Below are 18,780 nucleotides of genomic sequence, written 5' to 3' on the forward strand. Positions count from 1 at the left end.
CTTAGTTTCTTTTTATTTTTAATAAATTTGCAAAAATCTCAACTTTTTCACATCATCATTATGAGGTACTGTGTGTAGAACTTTGAGTGAAAGAAAAAGTGAAGCGCGTGAATATTTCCAGATATACTGTAAAGCTTCATGAGTCGCAACAAGTAAGAACATTCCAGCCTATCCTGTTCTGTGAGCTACATGAGATCAGACCAAGAGAATCTCACTTTAGAAACTAATAAATGCAGATGCATAAGAACAAAACAATATTCACAGTCGACACAGCGCCATCTTTACTTGAAAATACATAAACTCTGCAATCAATCCAACATAATAAAATTAAGAGGATGTTCAGAATTCATGTATACTTTGTGTTTTGATTAGTCAGATATTAAAATACAACAGTGTACTTTCCAATGTATCAATATCTGCTAAAATCCATATGTCTACTGAACATTTTCAATCTTATCTTTTGTCTAAACTACCCATTTTTCAGTCCTGGCCTCCACTGATTTGACCAGGTCCTTCCCCATGATCTGAAAGTCCTCCAGAATAGCTTCAACATTGGGAACAGAGTGCACTTCCTCTCCGGTCACCTCCACACAACGAGCAGACATCTGTGACGTCTGTGGATGGGATGTTAATATGTGAGAAGAACAAGAAAGCAAGCACAAGGTTTTCCTCTGATATAGATGTCTTAAGACTCATTGAACTGTACCTTGAAGGGCAAAGGGCCGAAAGCCTTTGGCTTCCATAAAACTGCAATCACTGTACCACCGAGGGGATCGTAGAAGAACAGGGCCAAGTCTCCAAATGCCTCCTGAAATTTAATTAGAGCACACAACATTTCAGTGAACAATACATATACCGCATCAAACAGCATGGATATGTGTGCGTGTGTGCGCGGGGGGGGGTTCAAAAATCAGACAACACATCTGTGGCTTCCATAAGAATAAGGGTTTTTTTTAGGTTCCATTACAGACTGTGGACAACCGCCTGAGTAAAGAGAGCAACTAAAATTAGCTATTGCTACTATTCCTAATTGGCTACAGACTGTGTACCTTTAAATTATGAATTTTATATTTAAAGGCTTCAGTCAGCAAAGGGTCTCTATGTGCACCAACATGTACATTGCTATTCTTTTACATTTTAGATAATATTTTGTTTAGGGTTTCATTCCTTTTTGAATAATATCCGCCAAGAAGGTGGATCACTGTGGAACCATGGTACACACTGAAATTGAAGTGCAATTCTTGACTGCAGCATTTGTCACAGACAGAGAGCAGATGGCATGGTATTGCTTGGTTAAGTCGACTGCATGGTTCTGGGAGCCTGTGCCAATGTCACCACATCCACCACCCAAAAGAACCTCCCTGGGTCCGGCCAACACCACACTTTTTTTTTTTTTTTATTTATTAAAGTAGCCATCTGTCTGCCACAGCCACTTGAAAAGTGAGCATTCCTTTGGCCTTTTCCAGCAGATGCCCAAAACCTCATGAATTTCCTATGTAATAGTTAATTTGACACAATGTCATTACGGTGGTACTAGATCTGGTCATCACCTTAGGTCAAAGATTAGTGTCCAAATGTCATAACTACACAATAAGTCAGGAAGCACCAAGACCCTAAAGGGTTGGACCTTCATTTTCCTGCAAAGGTATCGGCATTGCCAAACACCTCGTTCCAATAATCTCATGACTTTCGCTCTTCCCAAGCATCTCTCGGCCTAAAACGCTGAGGACTCAAACATAAATGTCACTGCTGAGATAAATAAATGCCTCTACAAGTTTGACACCGTCAACAGCTTTTTTTGTTGTTGTGTGTTTTTATTTGTTTATTTAGGATGTTTAAAAAAAAATAATTCAAATTCCAACATCTAAATATTAAGAATTGTTCATTGCTCTTTGAAATTGGGCACTTGCTTTATATAGACTTACACTCATTTCTGGGACAATATATATTTTTCCAACAAAATTATGTCAGGCCTAGCGTACAGTGTATTTTTTAAATAACTCCCTGTACGACTAATGACCCTCATTCATTTCTCCCTCAGCTAATGCCATGTGATTAGTGAGGTTACCAGAGGATTAATAGAGTGAGTAAATCAATGACTGTCAAATTCCTTTAAGTAACGTTTACATAATATACACTATAACATAGTATATTATGCAGTTGTATGTAAAAGTTTGGGTGCTCTTGATTTCCATGATTTTCCTTTATTAATCATTGATTGTTTGGATCAGCAATTTCAGTTAAATATATCATATAGCCAGTGGTGGGCACTGTTCAGCTAATCTGATAACCGATAATTATCGAAGCTAATTTTTTGTCAGCAGATTAGCTTTTCAGATAAGTTTAAAAACCATCAGCAGACCAACTATCTTATGATAAATTTAGTTCGGATAACTTTCAGTCCGCTAACATTTTTTTGCTGGTAAAGTGAGCAAAGTTTAACGGTCAAAAATGTTTGTAAAACCTAAAATCACACATTTCAGTCCCTGTCATGTATAGATCACTGGATTGTGGCAGACTGGCTGCCTGTCGCTTGCTGATGATGTCATCATTAAGTGCAATACATGATTGGCCAGTCAGTGCAGGGAGCATTGTGGGCAGTGTGGTTCAGGTTCACTTTGGACATTACACTGTTACCCTCTGCTCAACACAAACAAAACTGACTAAGTTTAACATTATTTTTATTTTATTTCTTTCTGGCTGACTGGATAACTTAATTGCCAACACTCGGTGGGAGAGAGGAGATCTCATGGCGCAGCTGTGTTACAGAGGGACTTTTCTTCACCGTTTTAGACACCGATTTGGATAATCAGGATGCTTTATGTGGATTATTTTGTTCTTGAATCCCACTAAAACTAACAGGTAAGAATTTATGTTTACTATGTGTCTTTTACTCTGCCAATAAATGCATTAATGGACGTATTTCGGTTGTTTAAACCGCAGGGTTCAAAGTATGTGAAAAAAGCATCAGCTTTTAGTTTGTAAATGACAGTGTTTATAATACCGAGATAATACTAATTAATATACTAATACTAATTCTAATACTGTGTTTTACTGCTTTTGAAAGATGATGACAGTGTTTGGGGTTTTATTTTTTTATTCATTCATTTTTCATGCGTTCTTTTTGTGTTTGTGATCCTTGAATTTACCCAGCAGCCCCTGCGGTGCTTAAAGTGAAACTGGTATCAGAAGCCGACAGTGTAATCTGATGTGGCCGCGTCCGAATCAATACTAAAAGTTATCGGTTATCTGTAATAAAGATACATTTTTTTGCAGTTTATCAGTTTAGCGTCATAAAAGATAACTTTTCAGTTATCGGATTAATGGTTATTGAAGCTAACTTTTTGGTTAGGTCTGCCCACCACTGCATATAGCAGACAAACACACTGATATTTGAGAAGTGAAATGAAGTTTCTAGTATTTACAGAAAGTGTGCAATAATTTTTTAAACAAAATTAGGCAGGTGCATAAATTTTTGCACCCCAACAGAAAAAAAATACATCAATATTTAGTAGATCCTCCTTTTGCAGAAATAAGCCTCTAAACGCTTCCTATAGCTTCCAATGAGAGCCTGGATTCTGGTCGAAGGTATTTTGGATCATTCTTCTTTACAAAACATCTCAGGTTTGTTGGTTTCTGAGCATGGACAGCCCACTTAAAAAAATCACACCACAGATTTTCAAGAATATTCAGGTCTGGGGACTGAGATGGCCATTCCAGAAAGTTGTACTTGTTCCTCTGCATGAATTCCTGAGTAGATTTTGAGCAGTGTTTAGGGTCGTTCTCTTGTTGAAAGATCCAGGCCCGGTACAACTTCAACTCTGTCACTGATTCATGAACATAGTTCTCAAGAATCTGCTGATATTGACTGGAATCCATGTGACCCTCAACTTTAACAAGATTGCCAGTACCTGCAATGGCCACACAGCATGACGGAGCCACCTCCAAATTTTACTGTAGGTAGCGTTTTTCTTGGAATGCTGTGTTCTTTTTCAGCCATGCACACCGCCCCTTGTTATGTCCAAATAACTCAATTTTAGTTTCATCAGTCCACAGCACCTTATTTCAAAATGAAGCTGGCTTGTCCAACTTGTGCTTTAGTATACCTCAAGCGACTGTTTGTGGCGTGTATGCAGAAAAGGCTTCCTCTGCATTACAGCATCTCTTTGCAAAGTGCGCTGTATAGTTGAACGATGCACAGAGACACTAACTGCAGCAAGATCATGTTGTAGGTCTTTGGAGCAGATCTGTGGGTTGACTATGACTGTTCTCACCATCCTTCACTTCAGCTTATCTGAGATTTTTCTTGGCCTGCCACTTCGGGCCTAACTAGTACTGTGCCTGCATTCTTCCATTTCCTTACTATGTTCTTCACAGTGGAAACTGACAGCTGAAATCTCTGAGACAGCTTTTTGTATCCTTCCCCTAAACCATGATGTTGAACAATCTTTGTTTTCAGGTCATTTGAGAGTTGTTTAGAGGCTCCCATGTTGCCACTCATTAGAAGAGATGCAAAGAGGAGAAACATTTGCAAATGGCCACCTTACATACCATTTCTCATGATTGGATTCACCTGTGTAAGGAGGTCAAGGGTCAATGAGCTCACCAAACCAATTTCGTGTTCCAATAATTAGTGCTAAATGTATTCAAATCAATAAAATGACAAGGGTGCCCAAATTCATGCACCTGCCTAATTTTGTTTAAATAATTATTGCACACTTTCTGGAAAGAAACTTCATTTCACTTCTCAAATATCAGTGTGTTCATCTGCTATATGATATATTTATATGAAATTTCTGATCCAGACAACCAATGATAAGGAAAAGCATGAAAATTATCAGGGGTGCCCAAACTTTTGCATACAATTGTACTTCATTTTCAGCTGTAATATTTTGTGTTCTCATAGGTAAGGATGACAACCAGTAAACCCCCTGTTTTGGTTCATGTTGGCATCTTTTAACATGCACAATGACCGTAATATAAAACAAAGACCAATGTCTTCATTATGTTACTTGTGAAGCCTTTTGCTAATTGCAGCGTCATAAAGGTCACTACTGCTCATTTTTCAAAAACAGGATTTCTCATAAATAAAGTAGCTGTCAAAGGTTAGTACACCACTCACAGGTGTGATAGCCAACTATTTTAATATGACTCAGGTTACAAAAACAGTGAACTTGGTCCTTAAAAATAAATCAGCTTTGTTGGTGAAGTGCAACATGCTACAGCCTTGTTTTGAGAACGAGCTACACTTAATGTTAACAGTCAACAAGAAGCTGCTGCATCTCTCACTTTAGGAACATGGCTGCAACATGCCTGAATCGTGTTGTGCAGCTTTCCCACATTCTGTATCAAGGGATTATTAATGCCACACCTTGGACTGTCATGGAGCCAAGAACCATTAGTCATCACAAGCAGACTCACTCTGAGCTCTTCCAAGTAGAGAGACACAGGGTTGTAGTCCACAACAGGCATGGCCCCGCCACACGGGGCCACGTCGCTAGTCATGGTGCCTCTGCTGAATGTGACAGCCGGGACGTCCACAGCGTGGCTCAGCAGGGGAACCTGCTTGGGGTTCAAGTGAATCAGCACATCATAGGCATCCAGTGGAGGACGCATGACCACCTGCACAGACACATGAGCGGCAGTGTTTAAAAATTAAAAGAAGTGCAAAAGAAAGAGTACAAGTTGTTTTTTTTTTCCTTGCCCCGTCTCTCTGACACAGACCCTGACATCCTGAGTCTGATCACCATCCATTAGCTGATGTTCCAGCACTTTCAGACTCTCAGCAGCCACCATCACAGCTCGCTGCAGCATCTGACGAAAGGACACAAATGGTCACATTTGTGAAAGGCAGAATATCTGTGGTCTTTCTGAAATATAAAATCCAAATTATTAGTTTGGTCAGCAGTGGAAGGTATTCATTTCCCAGGAACCATAAAATGTGTTGATGCAAAAAAAACAAAACAAAACACAACATGACAAAACCTGTGTTCGAGCACTACCCACCCATCAATCAAAGTATTGTATTTTCTGGAGCATAAGTCACAGGTTGTTTATTTATTTATTTACTAGTTTGAGAGATCCTGCAACAAGACTCAAGAATATACAGTGGTCCCTCGCTATAACGCGGTCCACCTTTCGCGGCCTCGCAGTGTCGCAGATTCTTTTAGTCCAATTTTGCATGCTTTTCTTTTTTTTTTTTTTTACAGCGCATTGTGTTCTGCGTCCTCATCAAGCAGGCTGGTCGTGGCACCACGAAGGGAGAGTACGCACATTGTGTTCTGCTTGTCTGTTTATAAGAATCTTCTCGCCCAGAAGAAAAAAAAAAGAGCGCCAACAACTACCCATAACTGTGTTCTTCACTCAAAAAACACCTGCAGCTAGGTGTGACTCGGTGGAAAAAGGCGCGACAGTGGCGCGGCGCCAGGATGAAGAGGCGCGATCAGAGGAACTGTGAAATACTGGTGAGTCACTATTAATAATTTCTTATGTGTCCAACCTCGTAGGTTGATCGTAAAATTAAATTAGTTAGTTCTAAAAGCCATCACAATTATTTGTAGGAAAACGTTCTATTTTTATTTCTCAAACAAATGTTTGGGCCTGAAAACAGGTTGGTCTTATTTTTCTACTAAGGTTTGAACTTTGAGAGTGTTTACACACGAGAGAAAAGTGAGAAAATGTTCATGCCTGTTTGAGAAAAGTGTATAAAGTGTGTAGTGAGGGGTTTTACAGCCTTAAAACGTCTATAATAATTGTAAAAAATAACGCTGACTACTTCGCGGATTTCGCTTATTGCGGGCTATTTTTAGAACGTAACTCCCGCGACAAATGAGGGACCACTGTATGACTATTTTAGTATTTAATAGTAACCAAAGGTGTAGATTAATCAATAATAAATTACAGTATTTCCTCTGAATAACTACTCTAAATATTCCCTACTTAAAAGCAACGGGCCCAAATTTTGACTTTGGTTTGTTGTGATCCTTGACTTTTAATCATTTTTTATGAAAATCCAATGAGTTTGTCTTTAACAGATTTTATCATTCCAATAGGTTTGGTCAGAAATCTTATTAAAACTCAGTTATTTTGTTCACATACTCGTATGATGAACACATACGAGGTCTGTGAGAAAACTATCCGACCTTTTTATTTTATGCAAAAAATATATGGATTTGATTCATATATTTTTACATCAGCCAAGCTTGAACCTTCGTGCGCATGTGTGAGTTTTTTCACGCCTGTCGGTTGCGTCATTCGCCTGTGGGCAGGCTTTGAGTGAGCACTGGTCCACCCCTCTCGTAGTTTTTTCATTGCGAGGAAATGGCAGAATGATCTGGGCTTTGTTCCATCAGAATTTTTTCATAAACTGTTAGAGACAGGCAGCTGGAAACCATTCGGAAAATTCAGATGGCTTTCGGTGAAAATTTTATGGGCTTCACAGAGATTAAGGAGTGTTACTACCTCTTTAAGGACGGCCAACAATCGCGCACGGCGCGCCGCGCTCCAAGCCGCGATCGGCAGGCAGAAACCACCAGATCATTTCTAAACGGATGGCTGTGTGGATCCGGGACCGTCGTGTGCAATTTCTCTGGTTATCACAAGAGCTGGACATCAGCCATTTTCGGGCAGATTTCACTTTTAACAAGAGATTTTGTCATGGAAAGCCGCGCGGAGGCTTCGCGCGTCATGACGGAGCCGCTGATGGAGATGGGACATGCCTATCTCGGCTTTCAGTGGCTTACCAGTCGAGTGAGTATAAGAGAAATTGTGGAGAGCTGGGCATGTCCCAACTTGTCCTCTGACACTCCAAAACGGAGGTGTTCTTTGTCTCGCTCATCAGCGAATCCGTCGTGATGCGCGAAGCCTCCGCGCGGCTTTCCATGACAAAATCTCTTGTTAAAAGTGAAATCTGCCTGAAAATGGCTGATGTCCAGCTCTAACAGACCTCGTATATACCACCATGCACAGATGCAATTCACTACCACCACTGATGATAACTATCAAAAGATGGGCAAGGTCACCTGAAAACAAATTTCAACGTGGGTCTTCTACGATCCATTTACCTCAGAAGTCAAACTGATGTCACTCCCGAGGTAAATGCATTCCATTTATCACACAGCACCGCAAGTCCAAAATAATAATAATACATTTAATTTATATTGCACTTTACATTTATAAACAAATCTCAAAGTGCCACAGAAGTTAAACAAAAGCAAAAACAACAACCAACAACAACAAAAAAAAATAGGATAAATTAAAATCAATTAAAATTAGCAACTATAATTCATAAGCTTTCTGAAATAAAAACTTTTTAAGATTTGATTTAAAAGAGTCCACTGACTGTGGCGCCCTCTGTGCAGGACATTCCGCAGGTGCTTTTTTCTAATCATCACTCCAAGCATAAAAAACTCTCCCAATTTAAAAATGTATTATACAAAATGCCGGATATCCTTCTCTTATAAAATCCAGTTCATAATTATCATCTGGAAAGTGTGTGAACATGAAGCCACTTCAGTCTATGAGAAATAAAGTTTCTGTTACACTCCATTGCAACCTGCCCTCTCGTGGTCACTAGGAGGCACTGAGGTATCTATAAATAACACGAACCAGAATCATCCACTCGTCTCCTCTCTCGAAAAATGTTACAAGCAATATGTTTGTCAACATGTTTTCTACTCTTTAGAGAGTGAAGTGCATGTAAAACAAGGTGACGCATCCTAACACAGGAGCCTGATGATGTAAAATGTAAATCATCACACACACACTGTTTTCAGGCTTTGCCTATGACAGTGACGACCCCGTCACTAGAGCTGAAACAAATCAAGTTAATCAATTAAAATCGATTATTAAAATAGCTGTCAACTAATTTAGTCATCGATTAGTTACTAAATAACTTTGTTTAACCGCAAATGTTTCGTTTCTTCCATATAATCAACCGAGCTTTGCTTTGAATCTTGAACCAATGAAGGAGTGCTTCGAGCTGCTGCTTCGTTGGTTTCATTTGTTTTATTTCGCTTTATCTTAATTTTTCCCCACTAAAACCCTAAAGAGCACATGTCTGTGAGGAATATTTACCTTTTTTATGTTAAACTGACCTGTTATGGTCTTCTGAAACAGTTGATAGATGTATTTTATGCTAATGCCGATGCTAATGCGTTAGCATGTCTATGGCGTTTTCAATGTTAAAGTTAGCATTAAGCTGCTGGCATTTCAGCATGTTTGTGCATTTGTTTTCTGTATGATAATTAATGGCTCAGCGTTTGTTGTCGTAAAAGAGTCAAATGTATTACAAATTATAATATTTTTTTTATTTATTTTATTTATATGTTAATAATAATAGTAACATAATAATAGCAATAATAACTAATAATGCTACAATACAATTTTAGAGAAAGAGACATGAGTCACATGTGTCATTGTGAAATGACCACATAGTTTACAAGTTATACAGAGAATGTTGCACATATAATGAGTCAGGCTAGAGTTTTTGATTTAGGTTTTATGGTTAACTGGTTATGTTAATTGCTCATATGCAGCAACAAAAATACCTCTTTCACCATATATTTTATAATATTTATATGTTTCAATGTTTTATGGCAACTCAGCACTTTGATAAAGCAATGTCATTTGAAATAATTACTTTTGTTCTTTATTATAAACTGTTTTATTCTTTATTATCTTATCTCAACAGCCAAGGGACATTTGACGATTTGTTGATTTTCAAGTATTTTACGTTTTCAAATAATGTTCTGTTGTTAAATAAAGTGATGGAAGGAAAGAAAAATTGTTTCCCTGGCACATTTTTTTAAAAATTCCCCGCTAATCCGATTAATTGTGTCGAAACCCCATCAGATTCATCTACAACCCCTGGCAAAAATTATGGAATCACTGGCCTCGGATGATGTTCATTCAGCTGTTTAATTTTGTAGAAAAAAAAAGCAGATCACAGACATGACACAAAACTAAAGTCATTTCAAATCGCAACTTTCTGGCTTTAAGAAACACTATAAGAAATCAAGAAAAAAAGATTGTGACAGTCAGTAACGGTTACTTTTTTAGACCAAGCAGAGGAAAAAAATATGGAATCACTCAATTCTGAGGAATAAATTATGGAATCACCCTGTAAATTTTCATCCCCCAAACTAACACCTGCATCAAATCAGATCTGCTCATTGACATTGACCCTATGCCATGACATTGACCCTATGTGTCTTTTTGCAAGGAATGTTTTCACAGTTTTTGCTCTATGGCAAGATGCATTATCATCTTGAAAAATGATTTAATCATCCCCAAACATCTTTCAATTGTCCAAAATATCAACGTAAACTTGTGCATTTATTGATGATGTAATGACAGCCATCTCCCCAGTGCCTTTACCTGACATGCAGCCCCATATCATCAATGACTGTGGAAATTTACATGTTCTCTTCAGGCAGTCATCTTTATAAGAAGCTTTAAGAAACACTATAAGAAATCAAGAAAAAAAAAATTGTGGCAGTCAGTAACGGTTACTTTTTAGACCAAGCAGAGGGAAAAAAAATATGGAATCACTCAATTCTGAGGAATCATGAAAACAAAAGAATGCTCCAACACATCACTAGTATTTTGTTGCACCACCTCTGGCTTTTATAACAACTTGCAGTCTCTGAGGCATGGACTTAATGAGTGACAAACAGTACTCTTCATCAATCTGGCTCCAAATTTCTCTGATTGCTGTTGCCAGATCAGCTTTGCAGGTTGGAGCCTTGTCATGGACCATTTTCTTCAACTTCCACCAAAGATTTTCAATTGGATTAAGATCCGGACTATTTGCAGGCCATGACATTGACCCTATGTGTCTTTTTGCAAGGAATGTTTTCACAGTTTTTGCTCTATGGCAAGATGCATTATCATCTTGAAAAATGATTTCATCATCCCCAAACATCCTTTCAATTGATGGGATAAGAAAAGTGTCCAAAATATCAATGTAAACTTGTGCATTTATTGATGATGTAATGACAGGCATCTCCTCAGTGCCTTTACCTGACATGCAGCCCCATATCATCAATGACTGTGGAAATTTACATGTTCTCTTCAGGCAGTCATCTTTATAAATCTCATTAGAACGGCACCAAACAAAAGTTCCAGCATCATCACCTTGCCCAATGCAGATTCGAGATTCATCACTGAATATGACTTTCATCCAGTCATCCACAGTCCACGATTGCTTTTCCTTAGCCCATTGTAACCTTGCTTTTTCTCTTTAGGTGTTAATGATGGCTTTTGTTTAGCTTTTCTGTATGTAAATCCCATTTCCTTTAGGCGGTTTCTTACAGTTCGGTCACAGACGTTGACTCCAGTTTCCTCCCATTCGTTCCTCATTTGTTTTGTTGTGCATTTTTCGATTTTTGAGACATACTGCTTTAAGTTTTCTGTCTTGACGCTTTGATGTCTTCCTTGGTCTACCAGTATGTTTGCCTTTAATAACCTTCCCATGTTGTTTGTATTTGGTCCAGAGTTTAGACACAGCTGACTGTGAACAACCAACATCTTTTGCAACATTGCGTGATGATTTACCCTCTTTTAAGAGTTTGATAATCCTCTCCTTTGTTTCAATTGACATCTCTCATGTTGGAGCCATGATTCATGTCAGTCCACTTGGTGCACCAGCTCTCCAAGGTGTGATCACTCCTTTTTAGATGCAGACTAACGAGCAGATCTGATATGATGCAAGTGTTAGTTTTGGGGATGAAAATTTACAGGGTGATTCCATAATTGTTTCCTCAGAATTGAGTGATTCCATATTTTTTTCCTCTGCTTGGTCTAAAAAAGTAACCGTTACTGACTGCCACAATCTTTTTTCTTGATTTCTTATAGTGTTTCTTAAAGCCAGAAAGTTGCCATTTGAAATGACTTTAGTTTTGTGTCATGTCTGTGTTCTGCTTTTTTTCTACAAAATTAAACAACTGAATGAACATCCTCCGAGGCCGGTGATTCCATAATTTTTGTCAGGGGTTGTATGATCCAAATAATTGTTTGTTGCAGCCCTACCCATAATGATGTCACAGATCACGGTGTTCCTGCCGTCTGCTGCCACTATAAAGGAAAGTGCTGAGAGCAGCTCCGTGTTAATGTTGCCTTGGAGGGGGAGTAAGCCTGAAGAGCACAGCAAACTTATCTGGGTCAGTGGCGCGCCATGGGAAGGCATGTTTACCTTTTCTGTACCCTCCTGTGTACCGCTGGACTCTTGCACAGCTACGGCCTCATCCATACAGAAGAATACAGAATGAAATATTTAACTCATTTTATCGCAACCGAGGACAGCAATGAAAAGCAACTGGTGAGCCACGGCTGATGCAAAACTTTGCACAAACAAACAATTCCGTCAAGATGTCGGTTTAAATGTCTGTAGTTGCTATAATGACCTCATGAAGGTTGATACTGTCATTTTCCTTAAGGAAATTATTTGTGTAAGATTTTGCTGAAATATTTGTTCTAAAAAAAAAAAAAAAAAAAAGAACCCATGAAGGACTCTTGATGGCCCAGACGCAGATCTAAGAGTTAATATTAAAATTCTTCAACACGCTGGCTATATTCATGACACTTTTTTTAAGCATTCCCATCAAGTATACCATCTATCTATCTATCTATCTATATCTATCTATATATATATCTCAAGATAGAAGGTGTGTGTAAGATAGAAGGTGTGTGTAAAATTGGAAGGCAAGCCCAATAGACGAGGCTACAAACACATTTCCACACAGTTGTTGACCATAACCGAAATAAATTACTGGTATTTGATTGGTGGATTGTAAGTCATGTGGCCTTGATTATTTGTCCCATTGTATAAAAAAATCGTCCACTGTATGATATACATAATTTTTCTGGCAATTTAGTTCCATTTACAATTCACCTGGATTGCACAAGTTTCACTCTATAGACTCCACTACCTTTTCACAAACATGTGTCACCAAGCTGAATGGAAGATTCAAGGAATGAACATAATATTTACATTGCACTCAAACATTCATTGCTAGTACCATGAACAATGTATTGCAGTATTAGTATTTCAACAGCACCATGTGGTGATTATCCATATTTGTTTTTCTTTCACAGGATTCCCACCATGTCACCCATGACTTCCACCGAGATTCAAAATGGCATCACATTCAATGTAATAGATCAAGAATTTTACCATGTCACATTTTTCACAAAACCTCTCAAAGCAGTTGTACTGCAATGCATTCTTAACCACTGTATGGCACAACTGGGTTCCTTTGCAGCCTCTCAAAAGCCTCAGCGCACCACTATGCAGAAATGTCTCATGCCTGTATATAAACGCCAACGCAAATATCCATAAATGCAGCTCATCCCATATTTGCCTTTGTGAAATATATGCTCCATTAATGTAAACATTATGTTCCAATGACAACTGTCAATGTGATTTTCTTTAAACTTTCAGTATGTCAATATGCAAGCATGTTGACACATAACTTTGTTTTTACAGATCAATAATTTGCACAAAGTTTTAGAGAGATTGCAGAATCACCATTTTCCTGTTCTCCATAAAAAGCACAGCTACCTGCCTACGGTACGTGATTATAAATGACACCGTCACTGCCCTGAGCTGCTTCTCTTTATGATACATTTCACTAATGATGCCTGAACAAAAGAATATCTTATTTTAACAGGACTTTAAATCTTTTGCAGTGTGATCCAGGAGACCAGTGCGCACTCAGGAAAGGCTCCAGAATTGGGAAGTTGTGCGACTGCTCTCTGCCAAGAACATGCAACTTTTTTCTACACCGCTGTTTGTAATTATCTGTGTTTACACGCCATTAAAAGATAAAACAATCTTGACAGTATGGGGGGGGGGGGGGGGGGGGGGGGGGGGGGGGTAATGCTTGTGACCTACTTTCATAGGTCATTTACAAACTATTCCACTGTTTTCTTTTCCCTATGTGCTACAGAATAACAGACAACAATCCTGTGTGTGTTTTATTATTAGTGCTCCACATGACAATGCAGTGCTGTGTCACGTGCCTGTGTCCACTAACCTGTACGTTGGGTGCTCGCTTAGTCCACACAGATTGTTTGTGGTCTTTTGGTGTGGCAATAAACATGACGGGCAGAGATTCTCTGGAGGCCATGAAGTGATTCTTGATGTCTGTGTAGTTGGACGCTGCACGTGACAGAGAAGCCGACAACAATCAGACTTTCCATTGAAGCGCTGATGCACATAAGCAGGATGTTAAAGTATGTCTGGAGTTTAAATAGAAAGAGGTCAGATGGAATTTGTTTGTGGAACACAGAGGGAAGCATGTACATGCCTGTGAGCTGGTTGTTGAGGTTGACGATCAGCGGGTTGTTCCTCCAGTCAAAGGAAGCGAGCAGATGAAGGAAACGAAGGAAGCCCACCTGAGGACAACTGAGAAAGACTGAAAATAAGTCACATGACCTACTAAAAGAACAAAGGTAGCCAAAAAAAAAACAAAACAAAAAAAAACAAAAACAAACGTGCACTGACTCGTGATACTGATGGGACGGTGCAAATGATGAGAAAGCACAACATGCAATTACCCTGGAGGAGTAAATGGTGCAGGTTGTAGGAAGAGTGACGCCACCAGCAAGTCTGCTGCATCCTCTGTGATGTCATCACTGAAGAGTTGAGCTGCTAGCCAGCGTTTGGCCAGGCGGCAGACGGCCCCAAAACATGGGTGCTGCTGCTGCTGAAGGCTGGCGAAAAACACAGATTAAAAAAAAAATAGAAATAAAAAAAAAATGGTTAGAATGAGGAGCAAGAAAGACAAAAAGGGGCAAACAAACATTAAACAACTGTGCCTGGGGATGAAAAAGTCTGCTCCGTGTCTTCAGTTTTCTGCTCAACTGAAGAAAAGAGCTGGAAGGGAGACTGAGAGCACAACAACCACCTGTTTATGTCTGACACATACTCGTGCAAATTATTTAGTGACCCAGTGATACCAAATCATGATTCTGTGTAGCCTTAAAGAGTTAAATTATGATGACCTTTCAAGGTCAGCCAAAGTCAAAGGTCATGTGACATCATGCTTGTGCTTTTTAGTAACCATTGGTGTATCTTTAACAAGTCCTCAAAACAGCCATTCTGAACATCACTAACACATAAGCATGGATGCTTAGGAGAAAAAAAAAAAAAAAAAAAAAGACAGCAATGTGATTCATCTATAATGTTCAAGACAGGAAACGTTACCCTGAATGCTATAGGCGTTTGGAAAGCTAAGGGGGGGGGGGGATGTCTGGCCACTCAGAATTTTTTGAGAACATAAGTGCCCTGTGGTGCATTCTGGTGCATTCTTTGGACTAAATTTGGACCTGAAACAGCTGTTAAATTTCTCTTGTGATCTCATGCAGTATGGCACAACATGTGGCTTTTGAATGCATGTTGTGCATCCTGTAGGAGCATGTACAGAATACAACCCCTGGCAATAATTATGGAATCACCGGCCTCTGAGGATGTTCATTCAGTTGTTTAATTTTGTAGAAAAAAAGCAGATCACAGACATGACACAAAACTAAAGTCATTTCAAATGGCAACTTTCTGGCTTTAAGAAACACTATAAGAAATCAGGAAAAATAATTGTGGCAGTCAGTAACGGTTACTTTTTTAGACCAAGCAGAGGGAAAAAAAATATGGACTCACTCAATTCTGAGGAATAAATTATGGAATCACCCTGTAAATTTTCATCCCCAAAACTAACACCTGCATCAAATCAGATCTGCTCGTTAGTCTGCATCTAAAAAGGAGTGATCACACCTTGGAGAGCTGTTGCACCAAGTGGACTGACATGAATCATGGCTTCAACACGAGAGATGTCAATTGAAACAAAGGAGAGGATTATCAAACTCTTAAAAAAGGGTAAATCATCACGCAATGTTGCAAAAGATGTTGGTTGTTCACAGTCAGCTGTGTCTAAACTATGGACCAAATACAAACAACATGGGAAGGTTGTTAAAGGCAAACATACTGGTAGACCAAGGAAGACATCAAAGCGTCAAGACAGAAAACTTAAAGCAATATGTCTCAAAAATCGAAAATGCCGAACAAAACAAATGAGGAACGAATGGGAGGAAACTGGAGTCAACGTCTGTGACCGAACTGTAAGAAACCGCCTAAAGGAAATGGGATTTACATACAGAAAAGCTAAATGAAAGCCATCATTAACACCTAAACAGAAAAAAAACAAGGTTACAATGGGTTAAGGAAAAGCAATCGTGGACTGTGGATGACTGGATGAAAGTCATATTCAGTGATGAATCTCGAATCTGCATTGGGCAAGGTGATGATGCTGGAACTTTTGTTTGGTGCAGTTCCAATGAGATTTATAAAGATGACTGCCTGAAGAGAACATGTAAATTTCCACAGTCATTGATGATATGGGGCTGCATGTCAGGTAAAGGCACTGGGGAGATGCCTGTCATTACATCATCAATAAATGCACAAGTTTACATTGATATTTTGGACACTTTTCTTATCCCATCAATTGAAAGGATGTTTGGGGATGATGAAATCATTTTTCAAGATGATAATGCATCTTGCCATAGAGCAAAAACTGTGAAAACATTCCTTGCAAAAAGACACATAGGGTCAATGTCATGGCCTGCAAATAGTCCGGATCTTAATCCAATTGAAAATCTTTGGTGGAAGTTGAAGAAAATGGTCCATGACAAGGCTCCAACCTGCAAAGCTGATCTGGCCACAGCAATCAGAGAAATTTGGAGCCAGATTGATGAAGAGTACTGTTTGTCACTCATTAAGTCCATGCCTCAGAGACTGCAAGTTGTTATAAAAGCCAGAGGTGGTGCAACAAAATACTAGTGATGTGTTGGAGCATTCTTTTGTTTTCATGATTCCTCAGAATTGAGTGATTCCATATTTTTTTCCCTCTGCTTGGTCTAAAAAGTAACCGTTACTGACTGCCACAATTTTTTTTTCCTGATTTCTTATAGTGTTTCTTAAAGCCAGAAAGTTGCCATTTGAAATGACTTTAGTTTTGTGTCATGTCTGTGATCTGCTTTTTTTCTACAAAATTAAACAACTGAATGAACATCCTCCGAGGCCGGTGATTCCATAATTTTTGCCAGGGGTTGTATAACAACACAACAGTTTACAAATATAGCTAAATCTTCATGAAAACTTTATTTAGTTTGTTTGTGATTGGGCTCAAAGACTAGGCAATTAAAAAATCATAACTCTCAAGTAAAATGTTATAAATAACTTCATAACTGCTTTCAGACTAGGTAAAGAGATATATCATAATATACCATAATACTGAAGCCACTCGATTACTATTATTCATTCAATAATGCACAACAATAAAATGTTAAATTTGTTTAAATTAACCATCTCAGTCTGAGCCCCAACACCTCTAAGAATCTCAATGTGAATTTCTTTATTTTTTATTTTATACAGAAATGTATTTATTGATTGACATACCTTATAGTAAAAAAGCCACATATTCTTGTGTAAATTCCTGTAAATCCACTCAAAGCCACTGTGTCTTTTTCCCATGAAAAATGTCTACATTAATAAAAACTCATTTACATTCTTGTGTAAATTGATGCAGCCTAATTCCATTCAAAGCCGGTCTTTTTTCCCAATGAAAGAAAGTCTAGATTAATGAAAAAAGTCACAATCTTTTCTAAAATCCTGTTTGAACAGCACAATGTTTATTTTCCAGAGAGAAAAAAATCTTACCGTGTTTTCCTGAGGGCACAGTTCACTTTTCCTGTTTCTTTTATCTTTCAGGTGTGTTGATGAAGCCAGCAACAATTCCACGGATTCTTGTCCTTATCAGACTTTTTCAAACAAACAGTCTTTCTCGCATCTTCTCTCTGTCCGACGTCGGTCCGTGACAGAGACATGCTGCCAGGGGTTAATTCGAGCTGGATCCGGCCGGAACAGGATCCGGCACCTCTTGATTTTGACCCCCCTGTGTTCCGGGACTTATTTGGGCTGAACCGGCACCTCTCGTGAATAAAAAAAAATAAAAATATGAAAAATGTTTTAAAATGTACAGTGGTCCCTTGCTATAACGCGGTTCACCTTTCGCGACCTCGCAGTTTCACGGATTTTTTAGTCCAATTTTGCATCCTTTTTTTTTTTTTTTTTTTTTTTTACAGTGCATTGTGTTCTGCATCCTCATCAAGCAGGGAGAGTATGCACATTGTGTTATGTGTGTCTGTTTATGACTCTTCACGCCCAGAAGAAAAAAGAGCGCCAACAACTACCCATAACTGTGTTCTTCACTCGGAAAAAGACACCTGCAGCGAGTTGTGACCCAGTGGAAAAAGGCACGTCAGCAGCGCGGCGCCACGACAAAGAGGCGCGGTCAGAGGAACTGTGAAATACTGGTCAGTCACTATTAATAATTTCCTATGTGTCAAACCTCGTAGGTTGATCATTAAAATTAAATTTGTTCTAAAAGCCATCATAATTATTTATAGGAAAATGTTCTATTTTTATTTCTCAAAAAAATGTTTGGGCCTGAAAACAGGTTGGTCTTATTTTTCTACTAAGGTTTGAACTTTGAGAGTGTTTACACACGAGAGAAAAGTGAGAAAATGTTAATGCCTGTTTGAGAAAAGTGTATAAAGTGTGCAGTGAGGGGTTTCACAGCCTTAAAACGTCTATAATAATTGTAAAAAATAACGCTGACTACTCTGCGGATTTTGCTTACTGCGGGCTATTTTTAGAATGTAACTCCCGCGATAAACGAGGGATCACTGTATAAAATAAATGATACATTTTATTTAAATAACAAT

The 18,780-nt window shown here is 38.6% G+C and overlaps 2 protein-coding genes across 2 annotated transcripts in view; one reads left to right on the plus strand and one right to left on the minus strand.

Annotated features, from left to right (window-relative positions):
• Positions 1-257: 257 nt before the first annotated feature.
• Positions 258-18,780, minus strand: part of nol6 (nucleolar protein 6 (RNA-associated)) — a 65,216-nt gene continuing 46,693 nt past the window's right edge. Inside the window, exons 20-26 of the mRNA XM_034170065.1 lie at positions 14,560-14,715; positions 14,310-14,407; positions 14,037-14,161; positions 5,725-5,814; positions 5,422-5,622; positions 707-808; positions 258-614 (exon numbers count right to left, since the gene is read on the minus strand). Coding sequence (XP_034025956.1) covers positions 465-614; positions 707-808; positions 5,422-5,622; positions 5,725-5,814; positions 14,037-14,161; positions 14,310-14,407; positions 14,560-14,715 — 922 coding nt within the window. The 3' untranslated portion in view covers positions 258-464. The remainder of the gene's footprint in view (positions 615-706; positions 809-5,421; positions 5,623-5,724; positions 5,815-14,036; positions 14,162-14,309; positions 14,408-14,559; positions 14,716-18,780) is intronic.
• LOC117510380 (cocaine- and amphetamine-regulated transcript protein-like) lies at positions 12,087-13,797 on the plus strand. Its single transcript, XM_034170067.1, has 3 exons — positions 12,087-12,319; positions 13,487-13,570; positions 13,690-13,797. Exons 1-3 carry the CDS (start codon positions 12,176-12,178, stop codon positions 13,795-13,797), a joined length of 336 nt encoding a protein of 111 aa, XP_034025958.1. The 5' UTR covers positions 12,087-12,175.

Source organism: Thalassophryne amazonica, chromosome 5 (assembly GCF_902500255.1).
Source record: "Thalassophryne amazonica chromosome 5, fThaAma1.1, whole genome shotgun sequence".
NCBI lineage: Eukaryota > Metazoa > Chordata > Actinopteri > Batrachoidiformes > Batrachoididae > Thalassophryne > Thalassophryne amazonica.

Bases quoted from the DNA above. Each gene is read 5' to 3' on its own strand.
- LOC117510380 (XM_034170067.1), top strand. From the start codon at position 12,176: ATGGGAAGGCATGTTTACCTTTTCTGTACCCTCCTGTGTACCGCTGGA. The intron at 12,320-13,486 runs GTGAGCCACGGC...TTGTTTTTACAG, and splicing joins ACAGCAATGAAAAGCAACTG to ATCAATAATTTGCACAAAGT. The intron at 13,571-13,689 runs GTACGTGATTAT...AATCTTTTGCAG, and splicing joins AGCACAGCTACCTGCCTACG to TGTGATCCAGGAGACCAGTG.